This window comes from Pecten maximus, chromosome 6 (assembly GCF_902652985.1).
Source record: "Pecten maximus chromosome 6, xPecMax1.1, whole genome shotgun sequence".
Classification (NCBI taxonomy): domain Eukaryota; kingdom Metazoa; phylum Mollusca; class Bivalvia; order Pectinida; family Pectinidae; genus Pecten; species Pecten maximus.
In genome coordinates, this window is record NC_047020.1 from 47,179,938 (window position 1) to 47,200,259 (window position 20,322).

The 20,322-nt window shown below is 40.5% G+C and overlaps 3 protein-coding genes and 1 long non-coding RNA gene across 5 annotated transcripts; all 4 read left to right on the top strand.

The window, feature by feature from the left end:
- Window positions 1-3,246: 3,246 nt before the first annotated feature.
- LOC117329924 lies at window positions 3,247-4,551 on the top strand. The gene is made up of 2 exons (XR_004533292.1): window positions 3,247-3,414; window positions 3,983-4,551. It is a non-coding gene; the product is annotated as an uncharacterized LOC117329924 (long non-coding RNA).
- A 103-nt stretch (window positions 4,552-4,654) lies between these two features.
- LOC117330226 lies at window positions 4,655-11,997 on the top strand. Its single transcript, XM_033888448.1, has 3 exons — window positions 4,655-7,943; window positions 7,994-10,860; window positions 11,429-11,997. The coding sequence occupies exons 1-2, from the start codon at window positions 4,655-4,657 to the stop codon at window positions 10,591-10,593; spliced, it is 5,889 nt and encodes a 1,962-aa protein (XP_033744339.1). The 3' UTR covers window positions 10,594-10,860; window positions 11,429-11,997.
- A 3,570-nt stretch (window positions 11,998-15,567) lies between these two features.
- LOC117330227 lies at window positions 15,568-16,916 on the top strand. The gene is made up of 2 exons (XM_033888449.1): window positions 15,568-16,792; window positions 16,894-16,916. Exons 1-2 carry the CDS (start codon window positions 15,568-15,570, stop codon window positions 16,914-16,916), a joined length of 1,248 nt encoding a protein of 415 aa, XP_033744340.1.
- On the top strand, window positions 16,899-19,945 carry LOC117329925. Of its 2 annotated transcripts, XM_033888158.1 has the most exons (3): window positions 16,899-18,306; window positions 18,875-18,940; window positions 19,382-19,945. In XM_033888158.1, exon 1 carries the CDS (start codon window positions 17,065-17,067, stop codon window positions 18,037-18,039), a length of 975 nt encoding a protein of 324 aa, XP_033744049.1. In that variant the 5' UTR covers window positions 16,899-17,064; the 3' UTR covers window positions 18,040-18,306; window positions 18,875-18,940; window positions 19,382-19,945. The 2 variants fall into 2 exon arrangements, with proteins under 2 accessions (XP_033744049.1, XP_033744048.1); XM_033888157.1 differs by having other exon boundaries at window positions 18,875-19,443.
- The last annotated feature ends 377 nt before the right edge of the window (window positions 19,946-20,322 follow it).

Consider the following 20,322-nt stretch of genomic DNA (forward strand, 5'->3'; position numbering starts at 1 on the left):
ATGATAAGATTATGATGGTTATGAGTATGATGATTGCGATAATAATGATTAGTAGGATGATTAGTATGATTATGATGATGATGATGATGAGATTATGATGATGATGACTATGATGATGATGATGATTATGATGTTTATGATGATGATGATGGTGATGAGTATGTTGATGATGATGATTAGTATGATGATGATATTATGATGATGATTATTTTATGATGATGATTTTAATGTTTAAGTAGGATGATGAGATTATGATGATGAAAAATATAGGTTATGATGACAGTGAAGATGATATTATGATTATGATGATAGCAAACCATACATATTGGAATCGATGTGTGTTTGTGTGTGTGATTCTTATGTATGTATGTATTAAACATGTCTTTAAAAATAAAAAAAAATCTAAAAAAAAAAAAATCATTTGCTAAAAATGACACCGGTTCTATACTCAACGTTGAAAATGGACCCCACGACATACTGACCCATTTGCATACTTTATTTTTAAAATGCCCCGGTTCCATATTCAAAGTTGAAAATGGACCCCACGACATACTGACCCATTTGAATACTTTGTTTTTAAAATGACCCCGGTTCCATATTCAACGTTGAAAATAGACCCAACGATATACTGACCCATTTCCATATTATTTTTCTAAAAATGACCCCGGTTCCATATTCAACGTTGAAAATGGACCCCACGACATACTGACCCGTTTCCATATTATTTGCTAAAAAGGACCCCGGCTCTATATTCAACGTTGAAAATGGACCCCACGACATATTGACCCATTTGTATATCATTTGCTGAAAATGACCCCGGTTCCATATTCAACATTGAAAATGGACCCTACAACATACTGACCTATTTCCATATTTTTAGTTTAAAATGACACCGGTTCCAAATTCAACGTTGAAAATGGACCCCATAACATATTAATCCTTTTCAATATTAGATTTTCAAAATGACACCATATTCAAACGTTACAGTGGATATCGGTTTATAAATAATTTACCGAAAACATAGTTGAACAAATCTATGTCGATCAATATCGTTTACATGTTTTATGAATAGCTTTTAATACTTAAAATTTATACAAAATGTCATTATATCTGTCACCAAAGGTCAAAGGTCAATGTCGATCAATATCGCATACATTAAAATATGCATATGCATAGCAGTTTGAAGTTTATACCAAAGGTAATTAAAATGGACACAAAAGGTCACAAGTCAGATTCTTCATAATATGGACCAATGTCGTATACATGTCATATGCATGTCTTATATAGTTAAAAGTTACACCAAAGGTCATAGGTCATTTTTTATCAATGTCGATCAATATCGTTTTCGTGCTATGTGAATATCTTATAGCCGTGATAAGTTATACCCAAGTTTATTAAATGGGTTACCAAAGGTCAAAGGTCAAATTATCAATCAATGTTGACCAATATTTTATATATTTCATATGCATATCATATTACAGTTTGGATATACAGGATGTATACCAAAAGTCATTATATGGGTCACCAAAGGTCACAGGTCAAATTCTTAATTATTGTGGACAATATCATATACATGTCATATGCATATCTTATAAAGGTGAGAAGTTATACGAAAGGTCATTATCTGGGTCACCAAAGGTCAAAGGTTAAATTGTTTATCAATGTCGACCAATATCGTGTACATGTCATATGAATATCTTATAACAGTGATGAGTTATAGCAAAGGTCATTATATGGGTCACCAAAGGTCAAAGGTTAATTTTTTTATCAATGTCGACTGTTAATAGGGAGAAATTGACCTCAGGGTCAATTATATGGTCAGGTGTTATCTTTGACCACCAGAGTCTGGTGATCCCTGCCAGTACTGTATCAGACAGCTGAATTGAGTTACAACGGATGTCAAGTGTCCAATGCTGATGTGGCCGGACCCTTATCACAGTACCTCATTAGCTGGCATCCCCATGTCATTTTAATCATTATAATTGCTTTGTATGTTTAGACTGGGTGAACAGGCCCAGATAGAGTCAGTCCTGGTGTGGCCTTGGAAGGGGTAACGTGTAAGCTCGATACTCAGGCCTTACATGTTACCAATGTCTGTAGAATACTTATAACTAATACTCAACATTTATACTTAGAACAGTTGTTGCTGGTTGTTTATTATATTAAGTGCAGCATAGAGGGTAACATATTCTGGTGGCAGCGATTAGGGATTATCTTAACGAGAAGGACTCCGTTATCAAAGGGATAACGCTCGTGTAAGAACTGAAAATGTCGGCTACTGAAGAAACAGAAACTGCTAAAATGACGGCAGCACAGACAAAACTAGAAATGAAACGACTTGAAATTCAAGCGGAATTGGAAAGAGAAAAACTCCAAATGGAAAAGTTTAAACTGGATGCAGATGAAAAAGAACGCCAAAGAGAGGAAGAACGACAAAAAGAACTTATAAATCTAGAGAGGGAAAAGATGAAAATGGAAGCTGAGGAAAAAGAACGAGACCATCAAAGGAAACTTAAGGAGTTGGAATTAGAGATAGAGAAAGCAAAACTTCACAGTGAGGAAAGTAACACAAAGTACAACTCTGTGCCATTTAGACTTAAGCTTCAACCATACAATCATGCTGGCAATGAAGATATTGTGACATTCTTATCCGAGTTTTCTGCACTATCATCACAGGCAGGATGGACAGAGGAGGTCAAAATGCTTCAACTTAGAACCTTGTTAACAGGTGAGGCTAGAGCTGTGGCTATTCAAGCACATGGATCCTTTAAGGAACTAAGTAAAGCTCTAACGGAAAGGTACGGGAAAAGACCCTACCAATTTTTTTAAAAGGAACCTCAGGAGACATACAGAGGACTGATGGCCAGGATCGAACAATATCTTGTTAGATTTTTGGATTCGGTAGAGGATACCATGGAGAAATTTAAGGAGGAATATTTTCTGAGTGCATTGCCAGCGTCACAAGCACAGTGGATACGACGTAATAAAGGATCAAGCAGTGTGGTAGAGGCCGCTGAGGATTATATTCTGCCAGAGAGGAATGTAAGCAAACAAACTCACGGTAAGAGTTCCAATGGGAAATATTCTCACACTGACAAAGATCAGAGACAAGAAAGATCTGTGGATCAAATGAGAAATGTACAGTGCTACAACTGTAATAAATATGGACACTTTCCAAAAAAATGTCCGAAAAACAAGGAAAGAAAGAATCTTGCGGGATTTTTAGTGAAGCAGTATACGGGAGTGTGCTGGACCAGCAGTAGGAATTACCTCCCTTGGTATAGCCTACGTCAGTACGTGATATTTAGTAGTTGTTTGTCATGAGTTATCCCCCGTAGTGTCGCTCTTCGTATTGCAGAAGAACGCCAGAAATTATAAACACGTTTTACAGCGTTACAAGACCGCAGTGCATTTGTAAGTTTTTAGATATATTTTGCAATGTCAATATGGTATATATTGTTTGACAAATATCACATAAGTAATGTGGATCGACGTTCGATTGTCAAATTTAGACATTAATTCAGTATTGTTCGGTTAAGCGATATGTTAGTATTTTTCGAAACAGTGCAAGTCATTTCGTCCCATTTTATATGTATGGCAAAACAGTGCCTCGCTGATTACATGGAGCCTTTTACTTGTGTAACTAAAATGTAAAATTAATGTGTAGCATTACCTCCCATTGTTTGATTTACCATTAATTGTCATTTTATCGATAAATGCGTATTTTAAGTCTGTTAAGGAAAGTTACAGTCTCCTAGTCATATGATTACAGATGTCAGTATTTAGTGCTGCTGTGATTTATTTGTATACACTGTGTAGTTGTAGTTATATAATAATATAGTATGCCAGTTTGAGTTTATTACAATCTCCACATACATATATCTTCATATATATCCAAGGGTAATAAGTACTTCCCTATGTTTGTAGATTACTATTGATATTAGTGTTGTAACTGCTCACAATGTATTTTACTTAATTGTAGAGCACATGTGCAAGCCTATTTTTTGAAATGCCTTAAATCAGAAGTCAGGCTAGGTGTCACCACAGCGTAAGTTTATATATGCATGTACAAGTATAGATCTATTATAGTGTGCAGTACAGTACCTATATATTGTAATGATTCAATCTATAATTGTTAATCACATGTGTGAATAGTTAAATACTAAATTGTTATAGTGTTTATAATACTATCTATTAGAATGTTGTCTATGAGTTCGGTTCTCAGACATGATAATATGACCATTAACGATGAGGCTAATTGATATCAGAGTTAATATGTCAATAGTTATAGTAACAACAAAGTCTTTGATTGTACAATGTACCTTTAATTTTCAAGTAATTATATTGTTGATTTGTCAATATTATGATACTAGTATTCAGTATTCTAGTCAACAATGTTAGCTATATAGGAAAAACAGTATGTTTAGTATGAAATAGAATATTTGTCACTATGTTAGGACTCATAAGAGTATTTTGTTTCACATTTCAGTTCTTACGGTGTTAACTATGGTTTTAACTATAGTGTTATGTTGAATAAACAAGTTTGACGTCCGTTATCTGTCTGTCATCATTCAGCAAGAGTGAGTGGCGGATCAGTAAGAAGCTGTGACACTGACTATCCTGAAGCCAGTTGATTTAAGGTAAGAGTTTCAGCATGTCTACCGCTGAGAAAACATTAGATGAGCAGCTTACCACAGCTGATGAAAACCTGGACGAGGTTCCTACCCCAGAGAGACAGCGGAGAGTTAGGACCCTGACACCTAAAGCTGCAGAAAACTATGGTAAACAGGTAGAGAAGTATCAGACGCTTATCAGATCAACCTGGCAAGATGTATATGGGTACATAAACAAAAGAACTGGTTCTTTTGAGGAAACCTTAGACGCTCTCAATGAGACTAAGAGGAATGTATGCCTGATATATGGGAAATATAGATTGGCATGTAGAGATTTCACCAGTTACCTACATGCAAATTACACAGATGAAAGTATTCGTCTCGTTTCGATCCACACTCACGAAGATGGCAAGTGTGATGAATTGGTTCAGAGCATCCTAAAGCAGTTGGACTCTAAACAAGAATTACTTGCAGAGAGGGTATCACAGCATTCAAGCAGTCACAGGTCTCACAGGTCTAAATCTAGTCGTACATCTAGTTCTAACTCCGAAGCATTGCGAGTTAGAGCTAAAGCTGAGAAGGCCAAGGCGGCTAAAGAGTTCATGAAGAAAGAAGCCATGCTGCTTAAACAACAAGCTGTGTTGGCCGAACAGGAGGCAGTTTCCAAAGCTAAGTCACAAAGTCATCGACAGGAATTGGAAATAGACTTGAATATTGTGAAGGAGGAGAGAGAATGTGCAGAGGCTGAAACCGAAGCAGTTGTGTATGAAGAGTTAAGCTCCCAGGGAGATAGCAGTGAGTCTGAGAACTTTACCTTACCTAAACGAGTTGAAAGTGCTTATGAGCGTACTAGGAGTTATGTCAACACACATCAAAGTGCTGAAAGCACTGAAGGCACTGAGAGCACTGAGTTGATAGTGGAACCAACCAACAACCCAGTTACAGTCTCACTGCCTGTACCGGTAACTACGACCAAGGATGAAGTTGTACCTTCATTAGTAAACTTCCTCATGCACAAGGAACTCGCATCCTCAAGACTTATGAATTTCAACGACAAATCCAATTCATACCTTAGCTGGAAAACTACATTTCAGTCAGTCATGAAAGAAGCCTCCATTACACCAGGTGAAGAACTTGATCTTCTTGTGAAATGGCTGGGTCCTGTGTCATCGACATATGCTTCAAGTATAAGGAGTAGTAATGGCAGCAATCCAGCTCTCGGCAAGAAACTTTTATGGGAACGCCTTGACGAAAGGTATGGCAGTGCTGAAGCAGTAGAGGCAGCTTTACAAACAAAATTAGATAGTTTTCCTAAACTTATTGACAAGACCAAGATGTATGAACTTGCAGATGTTCTCACAGAAATCGAAGTATTGAAGGATGATCCTAAATATCACCAGATCTTGTCGCATTATGACTCTCCATTAGGTGTGAGGCCGGTATTGACAAAACTGCCGACACGTGTACAATCTAAGTGGACCGATCGAGCCTTTTCATACAAAAACACGAGACATGTTGCCTTCCCTCCTTTCGTATTTTTTGTAACCTTTATAAAGGAAATGGCCCGACTGATGAATGATCCAAGTTTCGTGTTACAAAACGAAAAGTCGACCAGAGAAGATTCCAGGAATCCTGCGAGAACCAACGTCTACAGACCAATCACAGTGAAGAAAACGGAAGTTAATTCGGGAGAAAAGGAAGTTAATGTCAAATTCTGTGCAGTTCATAACTCCACGACTCATTCCCTCAATGAGTGCAGAGAATTCAGAAGGAAACCTTTGGCGGAGAGGAAACTTTTGTTGAAAGAACATAAGATCTGTTTCAAATGTGGTGAGACTAACTCACACATGGCTAAAGAATGCAAGGCCATCATTAAATGTAAGCAATGTGGAAGCAAACAACACCCTACTGGTTTACATCAAACTAATGAGAGTGAGCGTAAGGATTTTAGCCATTCAGAAATGATTCCTCATGGCGGGGAGCAAGTTCAAAGTGTAACAACGAAGTGTACTGCAGTATGTGGACAAGGAATCGGTGGCAGATCCTGTGCTAAAACTTTACTGGTAAATGTGTTTCCGGCTGAGCAACCAGAAAAGGCCATTACAGTTTACGCAGTGATAGACGACCAAAGTAATAGGACACTGATTAGTCCAGAGCTTCTTGACCAACTAGGAGTGCAGGGCGAGGATTACTGCTACATTATTTCTTCATGTACCGGAACTGCTCAAGCTTCTGGACGCAAGGCTGACGGATTAGTCGTTAGTTCGATTGATGGATTTTCGAGTCACTTACTACCGAGTACTATAGAATGTGATGATATACCACAAGACAGATCTGAGGCAGCTACTCCAGAGGTTGTTCTACATCATAGCCACTTAAAGGAACTGAAAGACCATATTCCTAAGTTCCGATCGGATTGTCACATAGGGCTTCTGATTGGAAGAGATTTACCCGAGGCACATCAAGTTCAAAGGCAGATAGTAGGACCTAGACGAGCGCCATTTGCACAGAAGTTGAGCTTAGGATGGGTAGTTATAGGGGAAGTTTGCTTAGGCAAAGTGCACCCTCCTAGTACTGTCAAGGTAATGAAAACTGCTATAATCAACAGTAGGGGTTCTATATTCCAACCGTGTGACTTCAACCTGTATACTAAAGAGAGTTCGGAGAACGACCACATCTTTGTTAAAACGAAGGATGATGAGAAGGTCAGTCTGTCTGTTGAAGATCGTCAGTTCCTTGATGTAATGAATGAAGAGTGCCATAAAGATACAGAAGGATTTTGGACAGCACCTTTACCTTTTCGATACCCAAAGTCTAGAATGCCCAACAACAGACCTGTTGCATGGAAGAGAGCTATGATCCTGGATGCGTCTCTCAAGAAGAACCCTACAAAGCGAGAGCATTTTGTATCCTTCATGCAAAAGGTCCTTGACTCTAAAGCAGCAGAGGTAGCCCCACCTACAACTGACGAGGTATGGTACTTGCCCATATTCGGGGTGTATCATCCGAAGAAGCCCGATAAGATCAGGGGAGTATTCGATTCGTCTGCGACTTACGAAGGCATTTCTCTTAATGGAACTCTCCTGTCTGGACCTAACCTTACCAATAGTTTACTGTCAATTCTCCTTCGCTTTAGAAACGATTTGTATGCAGTGACTGCCGATGTGGAACAAATGTTTTACAGGTTTCTCGTGAAGAAAGAACACAGAGATTTCCTGCGTTTCCTATGGTACAGGAACAATGATCCTACTGAGGAACTAATAGAATATCGAATGCGAGCGCATGTATTCGGTAATAGCCCGTCACCAGCTGTTGCCACCTACGCCCTACGTAAAGCGGTTGAGGATGCCGAGAAAGATGTCAAGGATCTAGTTAACCAGGATTTTTATGTCGACGACTGTCTGCTATCTCGTCCTACCGCACTGATGTCGTGAAACGTACCCAGTTGGTGTTGAAGACTAACGGAAACATTCGTTTGCATAAAATAACCTCAAACAACCCTGAGGTGATGAACGCCTTTCATGAAGAAGATCAGTGTCAAACATTGAAATCTTTGAACTTTGACAAGGATGCACTGCCGGTACAGCACAGTTTGGGCATGTCCTGGGACCTAAACACAGACTCTTTCAAGTTCGATATCCAGGTCAATACTAAACCGGAAACCCGTCGGGGCATGCTCTCCACTTTAAACAGCATATTTGACCCGATCGGTTTCCTATCACCAATCACAATCCATGGTCGTATTCTCTTCAGGGAGATTGCTACTGGTACCGGATGGGATGAACCTATACCTACAGAGCAACTGGAAAAGTGGAATGTTTGGACAAGGTCTCTGGAACAACTGAAGGACATCTCCATTCAACGAATGTTCGTTCCTCTTTCCCTCAGCACATCGGACGGGGTAGAACTACATATCTACTCCGACGCCTCGGAGAAGGCGATTGCGACGGTGGCATATGTGGTTACTTTACACGATGGAATATACCATACTGGTTTTGCGGCAGGAAAGTCAAAGATAGCCCCAGTTAGAGGACACACTATACCTAGACTTGAGCTGTGCGCAGCCGTCATGGCAGTTGAACTTGCTGAATTTCTTTGCGAATCTCTCCATATATCTCTACAATCCGTGAGGTACTACAGTGACAGTAAGGTCGTTTTAGGGTATGTTAATAACAAGACACGCAGGTTCTACACATATGTTGCTAATCGCGTGGAAAGGATTTTGCGCAGCTGTCGAGCAGATCAGTGGTCATACGTCAATACTAGAGAAAATCCAGCTGATCTTGCTACTCGTTCTTCCACCAAGCCAGAGGATTTTGCAAACAGCAACTGGCTGCGAGGTCCTGAACAACTCTATAAAAACTTTGCTATAACACCAAGGGAGTTTCCATTAGTAGAGCCAGATGATGACAAGGAGCTGCGACCGGAAGTCACAGTAGCTTCCCGTAAAACTGTTTTAGAAGAAAGCTTCATTGACCGCTTACAAGATTTGTCTAACTGGCGCAAACTAGTGAATGTCATAGTCCTGATTAAGAGAGCTGCTCGTCGCTTCAAGGGAAAACTTACCCCGGACTCTCCGACTGAGAGCACAACACATCTAATCAAGGAATCTACTGCTGTTATCATTAGACTTATTCAAGAGCATGCTTACCATGAAGAAGTTTTGTGTCTAAGGGAAGGAAAACATGTGCCCATGTCAAGTCACATCAGGAATTTGGACCCTTATCTGGATGGTTCTGGTGTCTTGCGTGTAGGGGGACGTCTAGGAAAGAGCGATCTTCCTATCGAGGAAACTAATCCCATAGTTTTACCTAGTAAACATTGTCTGACAAAGCTTTTAGTCCAGCATCATCATAAAGCAGTATATCATCAAGGACGGCTTATCACGGAAGGTTCATTAAGAAACAATGGTTACTGGATAGTAGGTGCTAAAAGGTTGATCACCAGTATCATTAGTAGCTGTGTTACGTGCCGGAAACTTCGAAGGCCCCTGGAACATCAAAAGATGTCTGATCTCCCTAAGGATCGACTTGTTCCAGGGCCTCCGTTCACCTCCGTAGGTGTTGATGCCTTCGGACCTTGGTCCGTAGTCACTAGGAAGACGCGAGGTGGATCAGCAAACTCGAAGCGGTGGGGAATGCTGTTCACGTGTCTGACGACACGTGCCATACACGTGGAGGTAACAGAAGAAATGTCTAGCTCATCATTCATCAACGCTCTGCGACGGTTTGTTGCTATCAGAGGCAACGTGAAAGAAATACGTTCAGACTGTGGGACAAACTTTGTTGGAGCTGTGAACGAGTTACACATTGACAGCGTTAATGTTGGAGATGGACCTACTGCCTCTTATCTCAATGATTCTGGCATCGTGTGGAAATTCAACGCTCCACATTCCTCCCACATGGGTGGAGTGTGGGAGCGAATGATTGGGGTAGTTAGGAGAATACTTGATTCTATGTTAATGGGTGCTGCAGGCAAAAGTCTAACGCATGAGATTTTGGTGACATTCATGGCTGAGGTGTGCGCCATTGTCAACTCTCGACCAGTTGCCTCCATTTCGCATGATCCAAAATCCCCGGAAATCTTAAGCCCAGCTGTTCTTCTGAATCAGAAAGTGAATTACTATGACCCAGTTACAGCATTGAATTTCTCCGAAAGAGACATCTATAAGGGTCATTGGCGCAGAGTCCAGGCCCTCTCTGAAATGTTCTGGAAGAAATGGCGCGAAGGTTACCTTCAAACCCTACAGCCACGTAGGAAGTGGCAGGATGATCAACGAGACCTCAAGGAAGGAGATATTGTGCTTCTCCGAGATAAATCACTACCGCGCAACGATTGGGCGTTAGGAATCATTCAAACTGTGTTTAAAAGTGAATGTGACAATAGGGTTCGCAAAGCTGAAGTTCGCGTCGCAAAGGACAACAGAGTGACTGTGTTAACGCGTCCGATAACAGAAATGGTTCTTCTTCTTGAAAAGTAGACTATGGACTCTGTAAATGAAGAACTGTGTATTCTGGTTGTTTAACATTTATAATTTGTAGTAGAAAATAGTGATATTACTAATATCAGACGGGGAGTGTGCTGGACCAGCAGTAGGAATTACCTCCCTTGGTATAGCCTACGTCAGTACGTGATATTTAGTAGTTGTTTGTCATGAGTTATCCCCCGTAGTGTCGCTCTTCGTATTGCAGAAGAACGCCAGAAATTATAAACACGTTTTACAGCGTTACAAGACCGCAGTGCATTTGTAAGTTTTTAGATATATTTTGCAATGTCAATATGGTATATATTGTTTGACAAATATCACATAAGTAATGTGGATCGACGTTCGATTGTCAAATTTAGACATTAATTCAGTATTGTTCGGTTAAGCGATATGTTAGTATTTTTCGAAACAGTGCAAGTCATTTCGTCCCATTTTATATGTATGGCAAAACAGTGCCTCGCTGATTACATGGAGCCTTTTACTTGTGTAACTAAAATGTAAAATTAATGTGTAGCATTACCTCCCATTGTTTGATTTACCATTAATTGTCATTTTATCGATAAATGCGTATTTTAAGTCTGTTAAGGAAAGTTACAGTCTCCTAGTCATATGATTACAGATGTCAGTATTTAGTGCTGCTGTGATTTATTTGTATACACTGTGTAGTTGTAGTTATATAATAATATAGTATGCCAGTTTGAGTTTATTACAATCTCCACATACATATATCTTCATATATATCCAAGGGTAATAAGTACTTCCCTATGTTTGTAGATTACTTTTGATATTAGTGTTGTAACTGCTCACAATGTATTTTACTTAATTGTAGAGCACATGTGCAAGCCTATTTTTTGAAATGCCTTAAATCAGAAGTCAGGCTAGGTGTCACCACAGCGTAAGTTTATATATGCATGTACAAGTATAGATCTATTATAGTGTGCAGTACAGTACCTATATATTGTAATGATTCAATCTATAATTGTTAATCACATGTGTGAATAGTTAAATACTAAATTGTTATAGTGTTTATAATACTATCTATTAGAATGTTGTCTATGAGTTCGGTTCTCAGACATGATAATATGACCATTAACGATGAGGCTAATTGATATCAGAGTTAATATGTCAATAGTTATAGTAACAACAAAGTCTTTGATTGTACAATGTACCTTTAATTTTCAAGTAATTATATTGTTGATTTGTCAATATTATGATACTAGTATTCAGTATTCTAGTCAACAATGTTAGCTATATAGGAAAAACAGTATGTTTAGTATGAAATAGAATATTTGTCACTATGTTAGGACTCATAAGAGTATTTTGTTTCACATTTCAGTTCTTACGGTGTTAACTATGGTTTTAACTATAGTGTTATGTTGAATAAACAAGTTTGACGTCCGTTATCTGTCTGTCATCATTCAGCAAGAGTGAGTGGCGGATCAGTAAGAAGCTGTGACACTGACTATCCTGAAGCCAGTTGATTTAAGGTAAGAGTTTCAGCATGTCTACCGCTGAGAAAACATTAGATGAGCAGCTTACCACAGCTGATGAAAACCTGGACGAGGTTCCTACCCCAGAGAGACAGCGGAGAGTTAGGACCCTGACACCTAAAGCTGCAGAAAACTATGGTAAACAGGTAGAGAAGTATCAGACGCTTATCAGATCAACCTGGCAAGATGTATATGGGTACATAAACAAAAGAACTGGTTCTTTTGAGGAAACCTTAGACGCTCTCAATGAGACTAAGAGGAATGTATGCCTGATATATGGGAAATATAGATTGGCATGTAGAGATTTCACCAGTTACCTACATGCAAATTACACAGATGAAAGTATTCGTCTCGTTTCGATCCACACTCACGAAGATGGCAAGTGTGATGAATTGGTTCAGAGCATCCTAAAGCAGTTGGACTCTAAACAAGAATTACTTGCAGAGAGGGTATCACAGCATTCAAGCAGTCACAGGTCTCACAGGTCTAAATCTAGTCGTACATCTAGTTCTAACTCCGAAGCATTGCGAGTTAGAGCTAAAGCTGAGAAGGCCAAGGCGGCTAAAGAGTTCATGAAGAAAGAAGCCATGCTGCTTAAACAACAAGCTGTGTTGGCCGAACAGGAGGCAGTTTCCAAAGCTAAGTCACAAAGTCATCGACAGGAATTGGAAATAGACTTGAATATTGTGAAGGAGGAGAGAGAATGTGCAGAGGCTGAAACCGAAGCAGTTGTGTATGAAGAGTTAAGCTCCCAGGGAGATAGCAGTGAGTCTGAGAACTTTACCTTACCTAAACGAGTTGAAAGTGCTTATGAGCGTACTAGGAGTTATGTCAACACACATCAAAGTGCTGAAAGCACTGAAGGCACTGAGAGCACTGAGTTGATAGTGGAACCAACCAACAACCCAGTTACAGTCTCACTGCCTGTACCGGTAACTACGACCAAGGATGAAGTTGTACCTTCATTAGTAAACTTCCTCATGCACAAGGAACTCGCATCCTCAAGACTTATGAATTTCAACGACAAATCCAATTCATACCTTAGCTGGAAAACTACATTTCAGTCAGTCATGAAAGAAGCCTCCATTACACCAGGTGAAGAACTTGATCTTCTTGTGAAATGGCTGGGTCCTGTGTCATCGACATATGCTTCAAGTATAAGGAGTAGTAATGGCAGCAATCCAGCTCTCGGCAAGAAACTTTTATGGGAACGCCTTGACGAAAGGTATGGCAGTGCTGAAGCAGTAGAGGCAGCTTTACAAACAAAATTAGATAGTTTTCCTAAACTTATTGACAAGACCAAGATGTATGAACTTGCAGATGTTCTCACAGAAATCGAAGTATTGAAGGATGATCCTAAATATCACCAGATCTTGTCGCATTATGACTCTCCATTAGGTGTGAGGCCGGTATTGACAAAACTGCCGACACGTGTACAATCTAAGTGGACCGATCGAGCCTTTTCATACAAAAACACGAGACATGTTGCCTTCCCTCCTTTCGTATTTTTTGTAACCTTTATAAAGGAAATGGCCCGACTGATGAATGATCCAAGTTTCGTGTTACAAAACGAAAAGTCGACCAGAGAAGATTCCAGGAATCCTGCGAGAACCAACGTCTACAGACCAATCACAGTGAAGAAAACGGAAGTTAATTCGGGAGAAAAGGAAGTTAATGTCAAATTCTGTGCAGTTCATAACTCCACGACTCATTCCCTCAATGAGTGCAGAGAATTCAGAAGGAAACCTTTGGCGGAGAGGAAACTTTTGTTGAAAGAACATAAGATCTGTTTCAAATGTGGTGAGACTAACTCACACATGGCTAAAGAATGCAAGGCCATCATTAAATGTAAGCAATGTGGAAGCAAACAACACCCTACTGGTTTACATCAAACTAATGAGAGTGAGCGTAAGGATTTTAGCCATTCAGAAATGATTCCTCATGGCGGGGAGCAAGTTCAAAGTGTAACAACGAAGTGTACTGCAGTATGTGGACAAGGAATCGGTGGCAGATCCTGTGCTAAAACTTTACTGGTAAATGTGTTTCCGGCTGAGCAACCAGAAAAGGCCATTACAGTTTACGCAGTGATAGACGACCAAAGTAATAGGACACTGATTAGTCCAGAGCTTCTTGACCAACTAGGAGTGCAGGGCGAGGATTACTGCTACATTATTTCTTCATGTACCGGAACTGCTCAAGCTTCTGGACGCAAGGCTGACGGATTAGTCGTTAGTTCGATTGATGGATTTTCGAGTCACTTACTACCGAGTACTATAGAATGTGATGATATACCACAAGACAGATCTGAGGCAGCTACTCCAGAGGTTGTTCTACATCATAGCCACTTAAAGGAACTGAAAGACCATATTCCTAAGTTCCGATCGGATTGTCACATAGGGCTTCTGATTGGAAGAGATTTACCCGAGGCACATCAAGTTCAAAGGCAGATAGTAGGACCTAGACGAGCGCCATTTGCACAGAAGTTGAGCTTAGGATGGGTAGTTATAGGGGAAGTTTGCTTAGGCAAAGTGCACCCTCCTAGTACTGTCAAGGTAATGAAAACTGCTATAATCAACAGTAGGGGTTCTATATTCCAACCGTGTGACTTCAACCTGTATACTAAAGAGAGTTCGGAGAACGACCACATCTTTGTTAAAACGAAGGATGATGAGAAGGTCAGTCTGTCTGTTGAAGATCGTCAGTTCCTTGATGTAATGAATGAAGAGTGCCATAAAGATACAGAAGGATTTTGGACAGCACCTTTACCTTTTCGATACCCAAAGTCTAGAATGCCCAACAACAGACCTGTTGCATGGAAGAGAGCTATGATCCTGGATGCGTCTCTCAAGAAGAACCCTACAAAGCGAGAGCATTTTGTATCCTTCATGCAAAAGGTCCTTGACTCTAAAGCAGCAGAGGTAGCCCCACCTACAACTGACGAGGTATGGTACTTGCCCATATTCGGGGTGTATCATCCGAAGAAGCCCGATAAGATCAGGGGAGTATTCGATTCGTCTGCGACTTACGAAGGCATTTCTCTTAATGGAACTCTCCTGTCTGGACCTAACCTTACCAATAGTTTACTGTCAATTCTCCTTCGCTTTAGAAACGATTTGTATGCAGTGACTGCCGATGTGGAACAAATGTTTTACAGGTTTCTCGTGAAGAAAGAACACAGAGATTTCCTGCGTTTCCTATGGTACAGGAACAATGATCCTACTGAGGAACTAATAGAATATCGAATGCGAGCGCATGTATTCGGTAATAGCCCGTCACCAGCTGTTGCCACCTACGCCCTACGTAAAGCGGTTGAGGATGCCGAGAAAGATGTCAAGGATCTAGTTAACCAGGATTTTTATGTCGACGACTGTCTGCTATCTCGTCCTACCGCACTGATGTCGTGAAACGTACCCAGTTGGTGTTGAAGACTAACGGAAACATTCGTTTGCATAAAATAACCTCAAACAACCCTGAGGTGATGAACGCCTTTCATGAAGAAGATCAGTGTCAAACATTGAAATCTTTGAACTTTGACAAGGATGCACTGCCGGTACAGCACAGTTTGGGCATGTCCTGGGACCTAAACACAGACTCTTTCAAGTTCGATATCCAGGTCAATACTAAACCGGAAACCCGTCGGGGCATGCTCTCCACTTTAAACAGCATATTTGACCCGATCGGTTTCCTATCACCAATCACAATCCATGGTCGTATTCTCTTCAGGGAGATTGCTACTGGTACCGGATGGGATGAACCTATACCTACAGAGCAACTGGAAAAGTGGAATGTTTGGACAAGGTCTCTGGAACAACTGAAGGACATCTCCATTCAACGAATGTTCGTTCCTCTTTCCCTCAGCACATCGGACGGGGTAGAACTACATATCTACTCCGACGCCTCGGAGAAGGCGATTGCGACGGTGGCATATGTGGTTACTTTACACGATGGAATATACCATACTGGTTTTGCGGCAGGAAAGTCAAAGATAGCCCCAGTTAGAGGACACACTATACCTAGACTTGAGCTGTGCGCAGCCGTCATGGCAGTTGAACTTGCTGAATTTCTTTGCGAATCTCTCCATATATCTCTACAATCCGTGAGGTACTACAGTGACAGTAAGGTCGTTTTAGGGTATGTTAATAACAAGACACGCAGGTTCTACACATATGTTGCTAATCGCGTGGAAAGGATTTTGCGCAGCTGTCGAGCAGATCAGTGGTCATACGTCAATACTAGAGAAAATCCAGCTGATCTTGCTACTCGTTCTTCCACCAAGCCAGAGGATTTTGCAAACAGCAACTGGCTGCGAGGTCCTGAACAACTCTATAAAAACTTTGCTATAACACCAAGGGAGTTTCCATTAGTAGAGCCAGATGATGACAAGGAGCTGCGACCGGAAGTCACAGTAGCTTCCCGTAAAACTGTTTTAGAAGAAAGCTTCATTGACCGCTTACAAGATTTGTCTAACTGGCGCAAACTAGTGAATGTCATAGTCCTGATTAAGAGAGCTGCTCGTCGCTTCAAGGGAAAACTTACCCCGGACTCTCCGACTGAGAGCACAACACATCTAATCAAGGAATCTACTGCTGTTATCATTAGACTTATTCAAGAGCATGCTTACCATGAAGAAGTTTTGTGTCTAAGGGAAGGAAAACATGTGCCCATGTCAAGTCACATCAGGAATTTGGACCCTTATCTGGATGGTTCTGGTGTCTTGCGTGTAGGGGGACGTCTAGGAAAGAGCGATCTTCCTATCGAGGAAACTAATCCCATAGTTTTACCTAGTAAACATTGTCTCACAAAGCTTTTAGTCCAGCATCATCATAAAGCAGTATATCATCAAGGACGGCTTATCACGGAAGGTTCATTAAGAAACAATGGTTACTGGATAGTAGGTGCTAAAAGGTTGATCACCAGTATCATTAGTAGCTGTGTTACGTGCCGGAAACTTCGAAGGCCCCTGGAACATCAAAAGATGTCTGATCTCCCTAAGGATCGACTTGTTCCAGGGCCTCCGTTCACCTCCGTAGGTGTTGATGCCTTCGGACCTTGGTCCGTAGTCACTAGGAAGACGCGAGGTGGATCAGCAAACTCGAAGCGGTGGGGAATGCTGTTCACGTGTCTGACGACACGTGCCATACACGTGGAGGTAACAGAAGAAATGTCTAGCTCATCATTCATCAACGCTCTGCGACGGTTTGTTGCTATCAGAGGCAACGTGAAAGAAATACGTTCAGACTGTGGGACAAACTTTGTTGGAGCTGTGAACGAGTTACACATTGACAGCGTTAATGTTGGAGATGGACCTACTGCCTCTTATCTCAATGATTCTGGCATCGTGTGGAAATTCAACGCTCCACATTCCTCCCACATGGGTGGAGTGTGGGAGCGAATGATTGGGGTAGTTAGGAGAATACTTGATTCTATGTTAATGGGTGCTGCAGGCAAAAGTCTAACGCATGAGATTTTGGTGACATTCATGGCTGAGGTGTGCGCCATTGTCAACTCTCGACCAGTTGCCTCCATTTCGCATGATCCAAAATCCCCGGAAATCTTAAGCCCAGCTGTTCTTCTGAATCAGAAAGTGAATTACTATGACCCAGTTACAGCATTGAATTTCTCCGAAAGAGACATCTATAAGGGTCATTGGCGCAGAGTCCAGGCCCTCTCTGAAATGTTCTGGAAGAAATGGCGCGAAGGTTACCTTCAAACCCTACAGCCACGTAGGAAGTGGCAGGATGATCAACGAGACCTCAAGGAAGGAGATATTGTGCTTCTCCGAGATAAATCACTACCGCGCAACGATTGGGCGTTAGGAATCATTCAAACTGTGTTTAAAAGTGAATGTGACAATAGGGTTCGCAAAGCTGAAGTTCGCGTCGCAAAGGACAACAGAGTGACTGTGTTAACGCGTCCGATAACAGAAATGGTTCTTCTTCTTGAAAAGTAGACTATGGACTCTGTAAATGAAGAACTGTGTATTCTGGTTGTTTAACATTTATAATTTGTAGTAGAAAATAGTGATATTACTAATATCAGACGGGGAGTGTGCTGGACCAGCAGTAGGAATTACCTCCCTTGGTATAGCCTACGTCAGTACGTGATATTTAGTAGTTGTTTGTCATGAGTTATCCCCCGTAGTGTCGCTCTTCGTATTGCAGAAGAACGCCAGAAATTATAAACACGTTTTACAGCGTTACAAGACCGCAGTGCATTTGTAAGTTTTTAGATATATTTTGCAATGTCAATATGGTATATATTGTTTGACAAATATCACATAAGTAATGTGGATCGACGTTCGATTGTCAAATTTAGACATTAATTCAGTATTGTTCGGTTAAGCGATATGTTAGTATTTTTCGAAACAGTGCAAGTCATTTCGTCCCATTTTATATGTATGGCAAAACAGTGCCTCGCTGATTACATGGAGCCTTTTACTTGTGTAACTAAAATGTAAAATTAATGTGTAGCATTACCTCCCATTGTTTGATTTACCATTAATTGTCATTTTATCGATAAATGCGTATTTTAAGTCTGTTAAGGAAAGTTACAGTCTCCTAGTCATATGATTACAGATGTCAGTATTTAGTGCTGCTGTGATTTATTTGTATACACTGTGTAGTTGTAGTTATATAATAATATAGTATGCCAGTTTGAGTTTATTACAATCTCCACATACATATATCTTCATATATATCCAAGGGTAATAAGTACTTCCCTATGTTTGTAGATTACTATTGATATTAGTGTTGTAACTGCTCACAATGTATTTTACTTAATTGTAGAGCACATGTGCAAGCCTATTTTTTGAAATGCCTTAAATCAGAAGTCAGGCTAGGTGTCACCACAGCGTAAGTTTATATATGCATGTACAAGTATAGATCTATTATAGTGTGCAGTACAGTACCTATATATTGTAATGATTCAATCTATAATTGTTAATCACATGTGTGAATAGTTAAATACTAAATTGTTATAGTGTTTATAATACTATCTATTAGAATGTTGTCTATGAGTTCGGTTCTCAGACATGATAATATGACCATTAACGATGAGGCTAATTGATATCAGAGTTAATATGTCAATAGTTATAGTAACAACAAAGTCTTTGATTGTACAATGTACCTTTAATTTTCAAGTAATTATATTGTTGATTTGTCAATATTATGATACTAGTATTCAGTATTCTAGTCAACAATGTTAGCTATATAGGAAAAACAGTATGTTTAGTATGAAATAGAATATTTGTCACTATGTTAGGACTCATAAGAGTATTTTGTTTCACATTTCAGTTCTTACGGTGTTAACTATGGTTTTAACTATAGTGTTATGTTGAATAAACAAGTTTGACGTCCGTTATCTGTCTGTCATCATTCAGCAAGAGTGAGTGGCGGATCAGGGAGGACTTATCCATATTCCAGGAGAAGTCAATGGCCGTGATATCTGCTTTGTAAAAGACACTGGGTCAGCTATAACCTTGATTCGGGAAGACCTAGTGGACCCCAGTTGTGTATTGAAGGGTCAGCGAGAGACTCTGTGTACAGCGACTGGACAGCCGTTTTCAGCCAAGTTGGCTATAGTTGATATGGACACGCCATATTACAAGGGACATGCACAGGTCGGATTAGTGCCTGATCTTGTCCCTGAAGCGCTGTTGGGGGTAGACATCATAGAGAGACAGTCTAAGTCTGTTAATGTTATTACGCGTGCTTAACACCGTAGTAACATTGCTGCTGATAAGGTAGCTGTGGTCAAGGAAAATGAGTGTGGTGTTAAAGTTGGACTGGACCTTGATGTGGACATTGAGGAGGACCATGTGGATGTCGGTGATGAGAGTGATGATGGACAGGTTAGTGATCATGAAGCTGACCTGGACAATGGCGATGATGTTGGTGTGGACACTGACAACATGAGTGAGACTGTATCTGCCAATGAGGAAGATGCAGATAGCGTCACTATGGATACCGAGCCACTTGAACTTTCTGCAGTGAATGCGGAAGTGCTTAGTAAGCTTCAACAGAAAGATCCAACTCTAGCTAACATTCGTAGAAAAGCAGCAAAGTCTGTAGAAGTTGTACAGGACGACAGTAATGCCCTGTACTGGGAGAATCGTATTCTCAGAAGGAAATGGGAGTCCAGAGATGGAATTCATCGTGGAATTCAGGTAGTGCTACCTGAGGCACTACGTCTCAATGTGATTAAATTGGGACATGGGGCATGGGGACGGAAAAGA